At 29.7% G+C, this 13,557-nt stretch overlaps 1 protein-coding gene across 1 annotated transcript in view; it reads right to left on the bottom strand.

Moving 5' to 3' along the window:
- Positions 1 to 743: 743 nt before the first annotated feature.
- Positions 744 to 13,557, bottom strand: part of LOC106687262 (uncharacterized) — a 23,501-nt gene continuing 10,687 nt past the window's right edge. The window contains exons 7-18 of the mRNA XM_067046414.1: positions 12,775 to 12,943; positions 12,562 to 12,691; positions 12,305 to 12,431; positions 11,628 to 11,762; positions 11,152 to 11,175; positions 7,777 to 7,798; positions 7,012 to 7,190; positions 3,521 to 3,689; positions 3,279 to 3,408; positions 3,047 to 3,173; positions 1,414 to 1,548; positions 744 to 889 (exon numbers count right to left, since the gene is read on the bottom strand). Coding sequence (XP_066902515.1) covers positions 860 to 889; positions 1,414 to 1,548; positions 3,047 to 3,173; positions 3,279 to 3,408; positions 3,521 to 3,689; positions 7,012 to 7,190; positions 7,777 to 7,798; positions 11,152 to 11,175; positions 11,628 to 11,762; positions 12,305 to 12,431; positions 12,562 to 12,691; positions 12,775 to 12,943 — 1,377 coding nt within the window. The 3' untranslated portion in view covers positions 744 to 859. The remainder of the gene's footprint in view (positions 890 to 1,413; positions 1,549 to 3,046; positions 3,174 to 3,278; positions 3,409 to 3,520; positions 3,690 to 7,011; positions 7,191 to 7,776; positions 7,799 to 11,151; positions 11,176 to 11,627; positions 11,763 to 12,304; positions 12,432 to 12,561; positions 12,692 to 12,774; positions 12,944 to 13,557) is intronic.

The raw sequence follows: 13,557 nt of genomic DNA on the forward strand, positions 1-13,557 counted from the left end.
AACCTAATAATCATAATGTAAAATTCATTTGTTTTCATTTATTTTTTCAAATTTGATAAATTGGAAGTTTAAAAAAATACATTTTAATCAATTTAATATAATAGTAAATTTCTTATAATCATCTACTAGAGCAAAACTGTTCAACAAAAAAATCCTAGACAATACAATTTAATGTTTTTTTATTGGTCGTTTTTACAGCTCAGTTCCCTCGAGGTCATTCAGATATAATAAAATTGTTGGTCCTGATTCATTATGATAGACTTTCTATAAATCAATTTATTAAATTTAGCCATTATTCATGCAATAATTATGAAGTTTTATCTATCATCAAAGTACTTTAATGGCACAAAGAAGTTTATTTATTTGGATGATTTTTAGATCCATGATACGTCTAACTCAACCATGTATGGGTAAATGACCTGACAATGAGATGAAACATCATCGAAATATGAAACTTAATTTCTTTATATTTTTTATATAATTTGATTTTAGGTAATCAAAATAAGATAGGTTATATTTAATGTTATTGTAATGTAAATTATTTGATTTTACAAGATACAATCTTAAGTTAAAATAAAACACAATTACGGTTGATTAATCATAAATGAATTAATTTCGAAATCAAAACTGCTTATTATTTTTCACCTCAGTTCCAATAATCTATGTATACTATCTTTTAGTTGTACAAAAATAGTGGGGAGTTGTCTTTAATTCTCTAAGGACTAAAGTGGTCAACAAAAAAATAAATAACATATAATATTTATTGTTTATAAACCAACATTTAATCTTTTCGAAATTTCATAGAAATAATAAAAATATTTTGAAGTTCGTCTTTTGATTGTTCCTCTTTGATGAAAGTTTATACAGGTTCCACGGTGATTTCAGATATCTAAAAAAAAAAGAAAAAAAGAAATTAATTAATAAATAAAAGTATAATTATATGTGAACAAAATTCATCAAAGGATATTTTAGCCCGAATATTATGTTTATTTTAATAATGTTATTAAATCAATTTTCATTGGAAAGACTTTTTTTATTACTTTATAAAATTAATTTTTTTAAAACTAATTATTTATATTTATGTGACTCTCGATTCTTTTTTAATCTGATTTTCTCTGGAATATCTTTATATGCAAAATATTTTATATACGGTTGAATTTTATGAAATACTTTATTTCATTTATTAACATTTTTAATGAAGCAAGAAATAAATATGTCAATGATAAATGTATTTGTCCATGTATGGAACATTAACCAAAATATTTTTTTATTTAAAAATTAGGCATAATGTAGTGTTACCTAAACAAAATTTCTGCCCTAAATACTTTTAATTTTAATCTTACTAATTTTTAAATATTTATGTTTAATCATATCAATCATACCAATACCATATTTACTGACAAAATAACTTACATTAACATTGGCTGGTGCAGATAAAGCGTAGATTACTGTGTCAGCCATGTCTTTTGGTTCCAGAAAAGGTATACTGGGGTTCTGTTCTAGGAGCCATCTGTTCAAAGATGTTTTGACTGCACCGGGACTCAAGCTCTAGAAAGAAAAAAATGTTTCATTACAATATTTGGAATTCGGCACCTCCAAACTCCACACCGTTGGCTAACTAGTCACGAAGAAAACTCTGACGTTTTCTTCTCAGAAATTCAATATGATTCATTTTTGCAGATATTGAATCTGAATTGAGGTTTTCCAACGAACCGACGGTTTCACAACGAAAATAGAAAAAAAAAAACAACATTTTTTTATTTTACTTTTTTTTAGTTTTTCGCTTATAGCCATAAAAGATTTTTTAATGATAAACTTTCAGAAAAAATTTAATTAAACAAAATGTCATAAAAAATTCATTTAGTATATTTAATTGTCATATCCTGTTATGCCACGGTAGAATGCCAGAAATAGTGCGGATATCAAAGGTTCAATGAGGGTGTTATCAGGCAAAAAAATATTTCTTTTTCTTGACGATTATATAAGTTGTTGAGGTGCGAATTCTAGGTTTGACACCTCTTAACAAAAAGAAAAAGATCCTAACTATATCAAGTTATTTTTCGCTTATATCTAAAATACTAAGTGTTATTTATTTATTTTTTAATATCTTTATTGAAATTTACAACTGTATATTACATAATACATTTAGTAAATATGATCTTAGTTAAAATGGAGTATTACAGGCGTGTAGAGCAACTATCTTTGGTAGCACTCTAATGACATTTTTCATTAGCTGGTCTCGTAGCCATCTTCTTTTCAGGCTTCTCGGAGGATTGGTCAGGAATGGAATAGGATGCAAGGTTAGAAACTAGGGGGTTTGAGTAGAATTATTTTAAAGATTAACATTACATATAATATTAAAGTAGTCTAAATTACCTACAGATACAGATTAAATTTTTATTAAATTTTCGGACAACCTACAAATCCAAGACAAGATATTTTTCTCTGAGAATGAAAAGAGGCACGCTATAGTGGCATCGTAGATTAGTCAAAGATGAAATGTGGCATACGCATTTTGTATAATTTTTTTGTTTTAATTTGTATTTATATACCTTAACAAAATCACAAGTTTCTAGTTATAAGAGAAAAACTGAAAACGTTGCTCAATTTTCCTATCAGTGTTTTTATCTTCGTTTTGAAGCTGACGGCTGGCGATGTATCAATCCTGAACTTGTGATTTAGCACAAAAATAGCATAAATATTTAAAATACATTTATAAATTAGTTTTATTATCCCTTTCTAAATTTTTCAATGTAAGTAAATTATTGAATGCACGTACCAGATTTCTTTGTCTAGCGACCCATTAACAAACTCAAAACTCAATTTACAAATTGTAACTAAGTATTTTAACTGCGATTATTGATATGAGTTCGTTGGTATGATCCGCTGATTAGGTTTGACCCTTAAGCTAAAAAGATTTTTTTTTTTAATAATAAAAAATAATTTAAGCTTAGGTTTTGAAAATTATTTCATTATTTCTTGTTATTTACTTCTAATCACTAAATTCACCAGTTATACGTGTTAAATAAAAAAAATAAAAACTCACTGTCACTCTTATTTTAGACTTTTTTTCTCCAAGTTCCTTTTTTAATGTTTCATTAAGAACGGTCACAGCATGTTTTGATGCGGTGTACACAGCAAGTGCTGGTGAGACGTTCCTGTGTCCACAAACGCTAAAACAATAAAAGTAGTTACTATTTCACATTTAATACATCGGTCAAACAATGGTGATATGGTTGGCTAGTAATTTTTTTTTTTATTAAGTGAATAATGAAAACCTGTTAACGTTGATAATATGGCCATCATCAATTCCGTTATTCTTCATTGATCTGATCCCGTGTATTGTAGTCTCCAATAATCCAATCAAGTTGGTGTCGATCACTGCCCTTACAGAACTTATTTCCATCTCTAAAGCCAACAAACATCGAATTACAATAATTAAAAAAATTAACCCAATAATTAAAAATAACAATAATTAAAAATTAGTCTCAGAAATATTTATTTGCTACTTTCACCTCACCTGTGAGAGGTTGCATTTTTAAGACACCGGCGTTATTGACCAGTACGCTGACGGGGCCAACGTTGTCTTCAATCCACTTGAAAGCTGTTTGCACTTGGTCATCATCGGTAACATCACAAACATGGCTTCTCACGTAAAGCTTCTTTTCGGTCAGCTCTTTCTCGATTTCCTAAAACACCAAGAAACATTTCTAAGTTGAAGTAACCAATTTTAAGTTTTTATTCTGTTTTAATATCGACTGTTGAGATGTTTTCTAAAATATAATAAATTTGAACATAAATTAACAGCCATATTAAAATTTATAAATCCTTCTTTTATATTTAATACTTGATCTTGGTACTGACATTAGTAGAGAACTACACCGGCATCAATAAATTAATAAAATTCCAAACATTTGTTTAGGTATTGCGATGATAATGAAGAATTTCCTGACAAAACAAAAATCATAACTTGAAGCAACTGTTTTTTCGTTTAAAGGTTACAAGGAGTGATGAAAAAAGTAGAAGATTATAAAAACCTGCTGTAAGCCATCAACTAAACACATGTTTTCAAATATGTTGATGTAGAAACTGTCACAAGAATGCGCAAATGCAAGGGACTCCTACTGAGTATGTCGAAAAACGGATGAATAAGTAATATTTGATATTTGAAAACAATTATGAAATCTTTATTCTTGGATAGAAGGTTCAAAAGTTAAAAAACTTCTGTTGGTTAGTTGTAACTTATTCATAGAGTGCTTTGAGTGCCAATGATATCCCTTGGCTAACCTTTTTTAGGTTAATTCTGAACGTAAGAGGGAAAGTAGAATAAACAGTATATATATATAGTTCATGTATGAGATCTAGGTCACTGTAGAATCTAGGTTAGTAAAAAAAACCGAGCTGTACACTTGGCTTGGAAGTGAAAAGCACCTGAAGTAACTAAGTTGATAGGTTGTCTTAGAAGACTGGATTTTAAAAAATACTTGAGTTTTTTATTTTATTTTTTTTTTATTTTAGTATGTATGAGATCATTTATCAATATTACCTATTGCCCACAACTGTGTGGCAGATTGTAATATCTATCAATAAATAAATCTATCAATAAAAAAAAAAAATTTAGAAATAAAAAAAAAAAAAAAATACTATTTGTGGATTGGGAGAAGATATGGAAAAGAAAAGAGTCTAAACTTGTAAATATATACCATGTTGGTAGCAAGTGGATCACATGCCGGTTGACAGAAGAAGTTATACTGTGTATACCGTTATGGGATACCTTCTATGAGGTACTAATTACCCTCATGTGAAGAGAAAGACAGTACCCAACATTAAGTAAAACACTTACAGCAGGAAAATCCACAGTTCGAAAAATATAAGTTAAACAAATAGAATAACGGAAAGATGGAGAGGAATACTGCATGTGATAACAAAAGGCAATGCTGTATCCTGTTCGAATTCTAAAAGAGTTCAGACTTTTATAAAATATTATTTGAGTATAGAATATTTCCAGGACTTTGAAATAGAAGCGGTTTTTTCAATATATTTTATTACAATTTAAATAATAAATAAATACCAATTTTTTTTTCAAGTTTTAGGTACTAGAATTCATTCGTGCTCTTTTTACTCGGGTTGGCATTTTTGGCTATTTGGCGTCTATAAGAATTTGATATAAAATCGACGATTACAACTTGACAAGTTTTTTTTTTTACTCTTCTCTTCACTGCTTCAATGTTTTTAATTATCTTCCATTTTAAAGAACCATAGAGTCTAAATATTATTTTATGGTCTGAAACGAAAGTGTGAAAATTTACCTCAAATTCTATCTGTGTTCTCGTAGAAAGAATCAAATGGACGATATTTCCAAAGTTAAAGGATTATTTAAATTTTTGGCTTTGTGGGAAAATCGTCAGTCTGCGTGCGAAGAGCTTTCTCAAAAAAAATTTTTTTTTTGATAGTCCTAATGAGCTAATTTCGGTCACATGTCATAGAATATTATCCAATTTTGAAAAATAATGACTGGAGCTCTTCTGTTAGAGCCAGTTTTCGAAGTTATTCAGTAACTAATGATAGAAAACAGGTTTTCGAGAATTCAGTTGTTTTGTGACAATTTAGTTTGATTTTCTACTATTGATATTGGCGCCAGAAAATACTAAAATGGAGTCAAATGATCTGTTCGACATTGCCTACTCAGTTTGGTTGTATTAAGTGAGCAACTGGCCTCAAAGTTGTGTAATTCTCTAATTATGTTGCAAGGCCAATCTACCAATGTCAGCCGCCTCAATGCCCAAGACATTTTAATTCCGACAAGCAGGAATAGAAATAAAAAAAAGTCAAATATTTACGAACAGATAGTTATATTGTAACACCAAGCAATAGACGGAAAGGTTTAATATTTTAATAGAATAATTAATCGGTATTTTGAACTTAAATTGTGTCAAAAGAATTCATCACAGTTTGAATATACAATTGTAAAACTTGGTGGAATGTGTTAATGTAAATAAAACTATTTGTACTTATTTATATGGTTTTTATCCACATACTATGACTGATTCTCTTACCCTAAACTTTGATGAGCAAGCTGTTGAATGCACTACGAAGTTTTTGCAAGTTTAACGGTATTCTTAAGGGTTGATTTTATATAATGAAACATGTAGTTTTAAAGTTATGCTGGTAATAAATTATGGTTATGATTTATGACAAAACATTGTATTTGACAAACATTTTGCGATTGTGAAATATAAACCAAGTTTAACTACCGAGTGTTTTAAATATTGAAGTAAACAGCAAACTACATATAAAAGGTGTTTGTAATAAAATTGAAAATAATTTGATTTAAGCATAACATAAAGCTGTACATAAAGAAAAAGGAGTGTGAAAAGAGGGTTATATGTAGTGGTATGAGCGAAAACCGTTCGTTAGACAACTTAAATTGATTAATCACGTTCCAAACAGAAATTGATTTTCCTTACAAGGAAAAAGAAATGTATGAGCCATTTCTTCATTAAAGAACATAAGTTCATGGAAATATTACAAAATTACATAACTAAAATATGTACTACTACATCCAATGAAGGGTCATGGGTTCAGTAGTTTGCAAAGTACAGTGTCTGAACAACGGTTGAGCAAGGTGATGTTCATGCTCACGCTCAATAGCCAGATTTTTAATTTTGCTCATATCATTTCTTTTTACTGGTCCGATTTATGTGATTTTTTGAATAATTTAATTTCCTTTTATTAATTATCATTTACTGGATTTTGAAAGTTAAAACAGACAGTGGTTGCAGGTCTGCTGCTGTAAAATGAAATAGTCATTAACATATTCACGTCTAATCTCGTAGATTAATCATCGTTGAAATGAGGGCCTAGAATTTTCCATAATATCTGTAGTTTCCGCTTTATTACTATTATAACAATTTTAAAACATAGCTTTCACTTTTACTTATCGGATACCCAAATATTCATCAAAAAAGAAACCTTCTTACCACCTCTAGTACTCTACCACCTGCCACTCACCTTGAGCATAGCCTCCCTCCTGGCTAGGGCCACCACCTTCATCCCCTCCGCAGCCAGCCGCTGCACGATGGCCTCTCCTATGCCCTCGCTGGCTCCAGTCACTACGGCCACTCTGTTATTCCACCGATCCATCTCTGATCCCCACTTCGCGGTGGCTACGCTTAATATACCCGTTCCTCCTAATCAAGGAACAGAATCATCAAGATAACTTTTGTTTACGAGTACTCTGTACTAAATAAAATTATACCACATGGTGCAATTCGATCAACTCACGCAATCCTGCTAACTACCAGTACTAATTGAATCATTGTTCTTTTTAACAGAAATGCGTGTTTTATTTTATAATTATTTGTCTGTTATGTATTAGATTATTGAACAGTATATCATTGTTAAATATATGGGAATACAAATGCATTTACGGTTTATGAATCAGCTGCATGACTGGCAAAATTAAACACAGAAAAGTAGTTGATGTTCTTATCTATTTCTTAATGTGAAGTGTTTTACTCTCACGAAAAAATATATTGTCCACACTGCACAAGTGTTGGTTGATATATTTAAATCTTGTTTGTTAATAGTTATACTTAAACATTGTATTAACAAACTATACATGCGTTTTTATTACATATATTTGACTGTAATTGGGCGATTTATATTGTCATGTACATATCGATAACATACTGTAATATACCACATAATTTGTAATTTACAAATGTTATAAAATTTATTGATACTAACATACAATGTACATACATATTAACAAACGTTCTAATTGTCCTTTTCGGTCCTGCAGAAATATATATGCTCTCGCAAAATACTCTGACACATGTGTTAGCTAGAGCTATGACATTACCAAGAAAATTTCAAAAAATAAATAAATCATCGCTCATCGTATAATGAGCGTGAGAATTTCTTAACATTTTTTTTTCTTTTGTTACACAATGTGAGTTATCGGATTAGAGAGCCTAGCGGCCTGAAAAACCAGGAAAAGACAGGGAATTTTTATAAAAACAGGGAAAACTGCCCCTTTAGAATAATGTAATATTACTACTTAAAATGGCCAGAAATATTAATACCATTATAACAGAATTTATTAACTAATACCGCATTATTATAAAAGCACATATAATTCAATTTCTTGTATTATAGAGTTTCGTCTTCATAATTTCATAATATCCTCGGTCGACAGAGAATACTTTAATGACCTTCATTATAGCGAGCTCTTGTAGTTACCGATTATGAATTAAGATAACCATTTTTTTCAGGATATTGAATTCTCTAACGATTTTTTTTTTCTTTAGTAAGTAACCGTAAGCGGTTTGCGCCTTCAAAGCATGTCGGAAAATGAAAATCACCAGTACAAAATCTTTTTGAGATTATGTTTTTTAAAATCGCTCGTTTAAAATATCTCCTTCCATTAGCCGCTTGGAAATCCCATTCAAATATTTTTTTAAAAAATTTCTTTTTTCTGTATGTACTAAGGAGTACCTTATAAATGCCTATTTAAAAGCAGTATTTTAGTTGTTTCCTATTATTCAACATAAACTCTAGAGTGTTAAAAAAGTACAAAATATCTATTTTACATTTTTCGGTAGAAAAATGGACCATTGTTTCTATGAACATTTTTATTGCTATTGAAGTCTACTTTATATTCCTTAGATATTCCTAAATACCAATGGGTATTTTTCAATATGAAGAATTTTATATTAAAAGTCAATGTATAAAGTTGTGAAATATTATAGTTTAAAAATTACTGTGGTAGCATGTCTTTTAGATAAATAATATTTTATTGGAAATGTTGATTTTGAAAATAATCTGAATTAGATAAAATGATGTAGGATTTTAATTTTTAAAAAACAAACTTATTTTTACAGGTTCAACGTTTATTTTACAACAACAAAATCGTGCTTACTTGTGGCAACGTTTATATTCAGAAATTAAATTCTGCTTCAAACGAGTCCTTCGTTTAGTGATTCATTCCAGAATTGTGGTGGAAAGGCATTTTTTTTTTAGGTACTTCAGAGCGTAGATCTTAAATTCCATCTTCGTCAAATTCCAAAGAGAGGTTCGAAGAAAATTATGGAATTTGAGTTGTATTTTGACTTCGAAGAGCCAAAACATAAAGGTCAAAATGACGATCCTAACACCACATTTTATCAACTTGCCAACATTTGACATCGTAAATCGTGTTATAGATATGGCTATCTATCCTACATTAAAATAAACTCAAATAGTTTTTCTTTCTTTAAAATTAAAATCCTACATCTACATTTGTTCAGTTTATTTTCAATACCGATATTTCCAATTAAAATATTACTATAAGAGATGAAGCCACAGTAATTTTTTTAAAATCATTTATTTATTGTTATTTACAACTGTATAACATATACACAACAAGTAAATTTGCTGTAGGTGAGATAGTGGCATGATACAAACATGTGGAGAATCTACCCACTGATAGAACTCCAATAACATTCCTAGAGGAGAAGATCCCGAGGCCATCTTCTTTTCAGACGTCTAAGAGGATTATTAGGTAATGAAGGAGAAGCCAGGTTAGAAACAAGTGTATTTGGGTGGTTGGGAAGTTTTTCATGGAAGGAATGGTATCTGGTTTTGGCCAAATCGGCAACATATGGAACATTGAGGTCATAATGGATGACTTAATTTGTGATTTAGTGGAGCCCCAAAGCTCAACTCCGTATGTCCAGATAGGCCTTATAATAGTCATGTAGATCAGTCTTTTCTAATGGATTGGCAATTTAGACCGTTTGTCTAGTAAATGTAATAACTGTCTTTTCAGTCTTGTTTGAGGATTCCATTTCACTCGTTTGTCGAGATGTAGTCCTAAGTAACGGATCTGTTCGACAGAAATAAGTGGGGTATTATTAAAGGATACTATTGGGCTAGAGGTCATAGGTTTACGACGAAGGGTAAATGTGATTTGGTGGAATTTATTGGAATTAATCCATAGTAATTTTAAAATTATAACTTTTCAGAATTGGATATTTTATCTTTTGATTTAAAATTCCTCATGTGCGTGTTTCCCTTCAGTGTATTGATCTTTTAGAAGTGATTTATGTTTTTGCCTAATCATTATTAATGGGCTGAGACCCTTCTTGGTATTTTCCGTCTTAGGCTGCCTGGAGATCTGAGCCACCTATGTTGTGTAGGGAGACCTAAGTAGGTTTTCCCACTCGGGGTTTTCCTTATTTCTTGAACAAATTCCATGTTATGAGTTAGCAATATTTATTTTGTACTCTTTAATTTTAATGATTTTTCTTAGTTCCGTCATTAACAAGATAGCGTCGCTTAAGCTGTAATACATTGCGAATTCTCAAAATTCAACAATGATATTTTAATACTTTAAAAAAATAGAATAGAAAATCAACAGATTCTCCCAAAGGCATCTCGTTTCAGCTATATTTTTGTAAGCTAGCGGTATATTTTATTTTTATTATTTAAAGATTTTATTTGAAATGTTAAATTCTCTTAAATTAATTAATTACTGAAGATGCTCAGCCACTGAAAGGCAAGCTTTTACTTCTCTTTAGAGCATTACGAGTAATGTAACACTTTAAATTTTTATGAGTATATCCAAGCGAAATCAAAATATATTGATCTTAATTATCTCATAATTTGATAATAAAAAGCTTTTATTTTATAATTTTTTTTAATTTAGTACAGTTGTTTCATTATAATTATCAAGTTACATGCTTTCAGTATAAGCCAAATTTTATTTGCTTTTTACATTTCACTTGCCACGAATTCCATCTGCTTTACTAAAATATTTTGTCTTGCCTGGTTTGGATAATAATTAAAATTTAAAAACAGCAGAAATATAAATGCATTAAACTTAGCTGTAATTATGATTGGAGATCACTTCTGAACTGATTATCATTTATCTTTACAAGTTTTCAATAGCCCACATGAAATTGTAGCGAAGACTTTAACAATTGAAGAGTTGTATTGGTTTTGGATTTGAACTATTTTAAAGGGAAACTTTTAGCAAAAATAAAATAAGAGTGAAAATCAATGTTTATTGTTCACAAATCAACATATAGTCTTTTCACGATGCCTAGAAATAATAAAAATATTTTCAACTTCGTCTTGCAGTTTTTCTTCTTTTAAAAAGGTCTATACAGGTTCCACTGTTATCTCTGAAATCTGAAAAAACAAAAAAACAAACAATTAATGATAAATCAGTAAAACTATACGTTTAAATAAATAAAATTCGGCAAAAGATTGTTTAACTTTAATGAGTTCTTTCAACTGAATAGTATTATTTATTTGCACCACATTAAAAAAAATAACTAAGCACTATTTGATCTTCATTGCATCGTTTTTTTTTTTTCATTACATTAATTTTTTTTATTATATTAGGTATTTTTGCGAAAAATTTCTTTCTATTAATTAATTTTTATCTTCTTCATTAACTTTTCTTATCTATTCCCCCATCCTTAGGATTAGTAATCTGAAGATGGGAGGACCAAAATTGGATGAAAACATGTATAAAATAAAGATATTATTAGGAGTTTTACAAACTACCTAATATCATTACAAGAAAAACATTCTAGTGAGAAAAATAATTAATTTTTATTTTTTTACAAATAACTTACGTTAACATTCGGTGGTGCAGATAAAGCAAAAATTATAGATTCAACGATGTCTTTCGGATCCAGAAATGGTATACTTGGGTTCTGATCGAGGTACCATCGATTCATAGATGTTTTAACTGCTCCAGGACTCACACTCTAAAAAATAAAGAAGTTTCATATCAACTCTTTAAATTAAGACTACTAGAAATAATGCGTAGGCCAGTCTCGGCCACCTAACTCCACGGTTTATTTTAAATAATTGTAAGACGTATACTATTAGTAAATCATATAATTGATAATAGATATATTTATATAAGAACTAATTAGAAACCTAATTCCTTATTAACATAATAATTTATTTAGTTATTTTTTCCAACCTCCAATCTTTATTTCCAACTAATACAATATATACATGCATAATTACAATAAATCTTGTTTTGCTGTATGGCATTATAAGAAGAGAATAGAGATAATTTAAATTGTAATTAATTATAAGTATGATTTATAATGTTTGTACAATTGGGAGTAGATTCAGTAGATTGGAGATCTGTGTGGCTCTTGCGAAAAAATCATTTTGCATAAATGATTTTGGACTCGTTAATAACATTTCTCGTTACTTTATTTTTCTATTTCTATTTAGATTCTATCTAGATTTATTAGTTGATAGTTTAATAGAAAACAATTCTATTGGAACTCACTGTCACTCTTATTTTTGACTTCTTCTCTCCAAGTTCCGTTTTTAAGGTTTCAGATAAAACAGTCACACCGTGTTTTGTTGCAGTGTAAACGGAAATAGCTGGTGACAAAACTCTGTGTCCACAAACACTAAAGCAATAAAAATAGTTATCATTTTACTGATAAGATCAAAGAAAAAAATAGCAATACATCTCTTTTAAAATAATCGGTTAAATATAAATGAATAGTGTTAATTTCTGGTTTGAGAAAAACAAGTCACCTGTTAATGTTTATAATATGCCCATCGTCTATTCCGTTCTTCTTCATCGATCTGAATCCGTGAATTGTGGTCTCCAACAAGCCGGTTAAGTTGGTGTCGATCACTGATCTTATAGCGCTTATTTCCTGATCTAAATTCAGAAAGAACAGTTAACTATGATTTTTAATATAATTATCATGGTTTAACAATTTTTATTTGGAATCTCAGCCTCACCAGTGAGAAGTTGCATTTTTACGACACCGGCGTTATTGACCAGTACGCTGACGGGCCCAACATTGTCTTCAATCCATTTGAAAGCTGCTTGCACCTGATCATCGTCGGTAACGTCGCAAACATAGCCTCTCACATACAGCTTCTTTTCTGTCAGCTCTTTCTCTATTTCCTAGAACACCAAGAACAAACTAATCAATAGTAACAAACTGGACAAGCCTGAAATTCTAGGTTATTAGTCGGTTATAGTTTTAAATATTAAATATATGAGAAGATGGTTAGGAGTGCGGTCAGAGAATAACACATATAAGTTAAAAAACTTATTTATTTGTGCCAACATGCCAACAAGCAAGTATTAATTTACTTGCTTGTCTATCATCTTACGTGTCAGCCCTGATAGTACGAGATCCCAAGAGGAGAATAAAGGTAGTAATTTCTCCCCAATTTTTGATTACTTTAATGAAAATTATGTATAATTACTTGTCAACATTTATGAGTCTGCCAAGTATAGGTAGTGAGAATAAAAAATGGCGGCTGTTTCGAAACTTTAAAAATAGTTAAGTTTTTATTCGGAGCTCTATATCTTTAAAACTACCCAGAACAATAGAAAATCTAAGAGAACATCATTTAAAGTAGATTACATTTTCTAAAATGTAAGCCCTAATAGAGCTATTTACCCTCAATAGTTCTGGAGATATAGCTTTTTAAAAAGCAACATTTCATAAAAATGTTGTATGGAACGTACTGAAAGATTAGTTAATGAATTTATTTTGAAAAATCTATATC

The sequence above is a fragment of the Halyomorpha halys genome, unplaced genomic scaffold, assembly GCF_000696795.3.
Source record: "Halyomorpha halys isolate HHAL.00 unplaced genomic scaffold, Hhal_1.1 Scaffold939.1, whole genome shotgun sequence".
Lineage (NCBI taxonomy): Eukaryota > Metazoa > Arthropoda > Insecta > Hemiptera > Pentatomidae > Halyomorpha > Halyomorpha halys.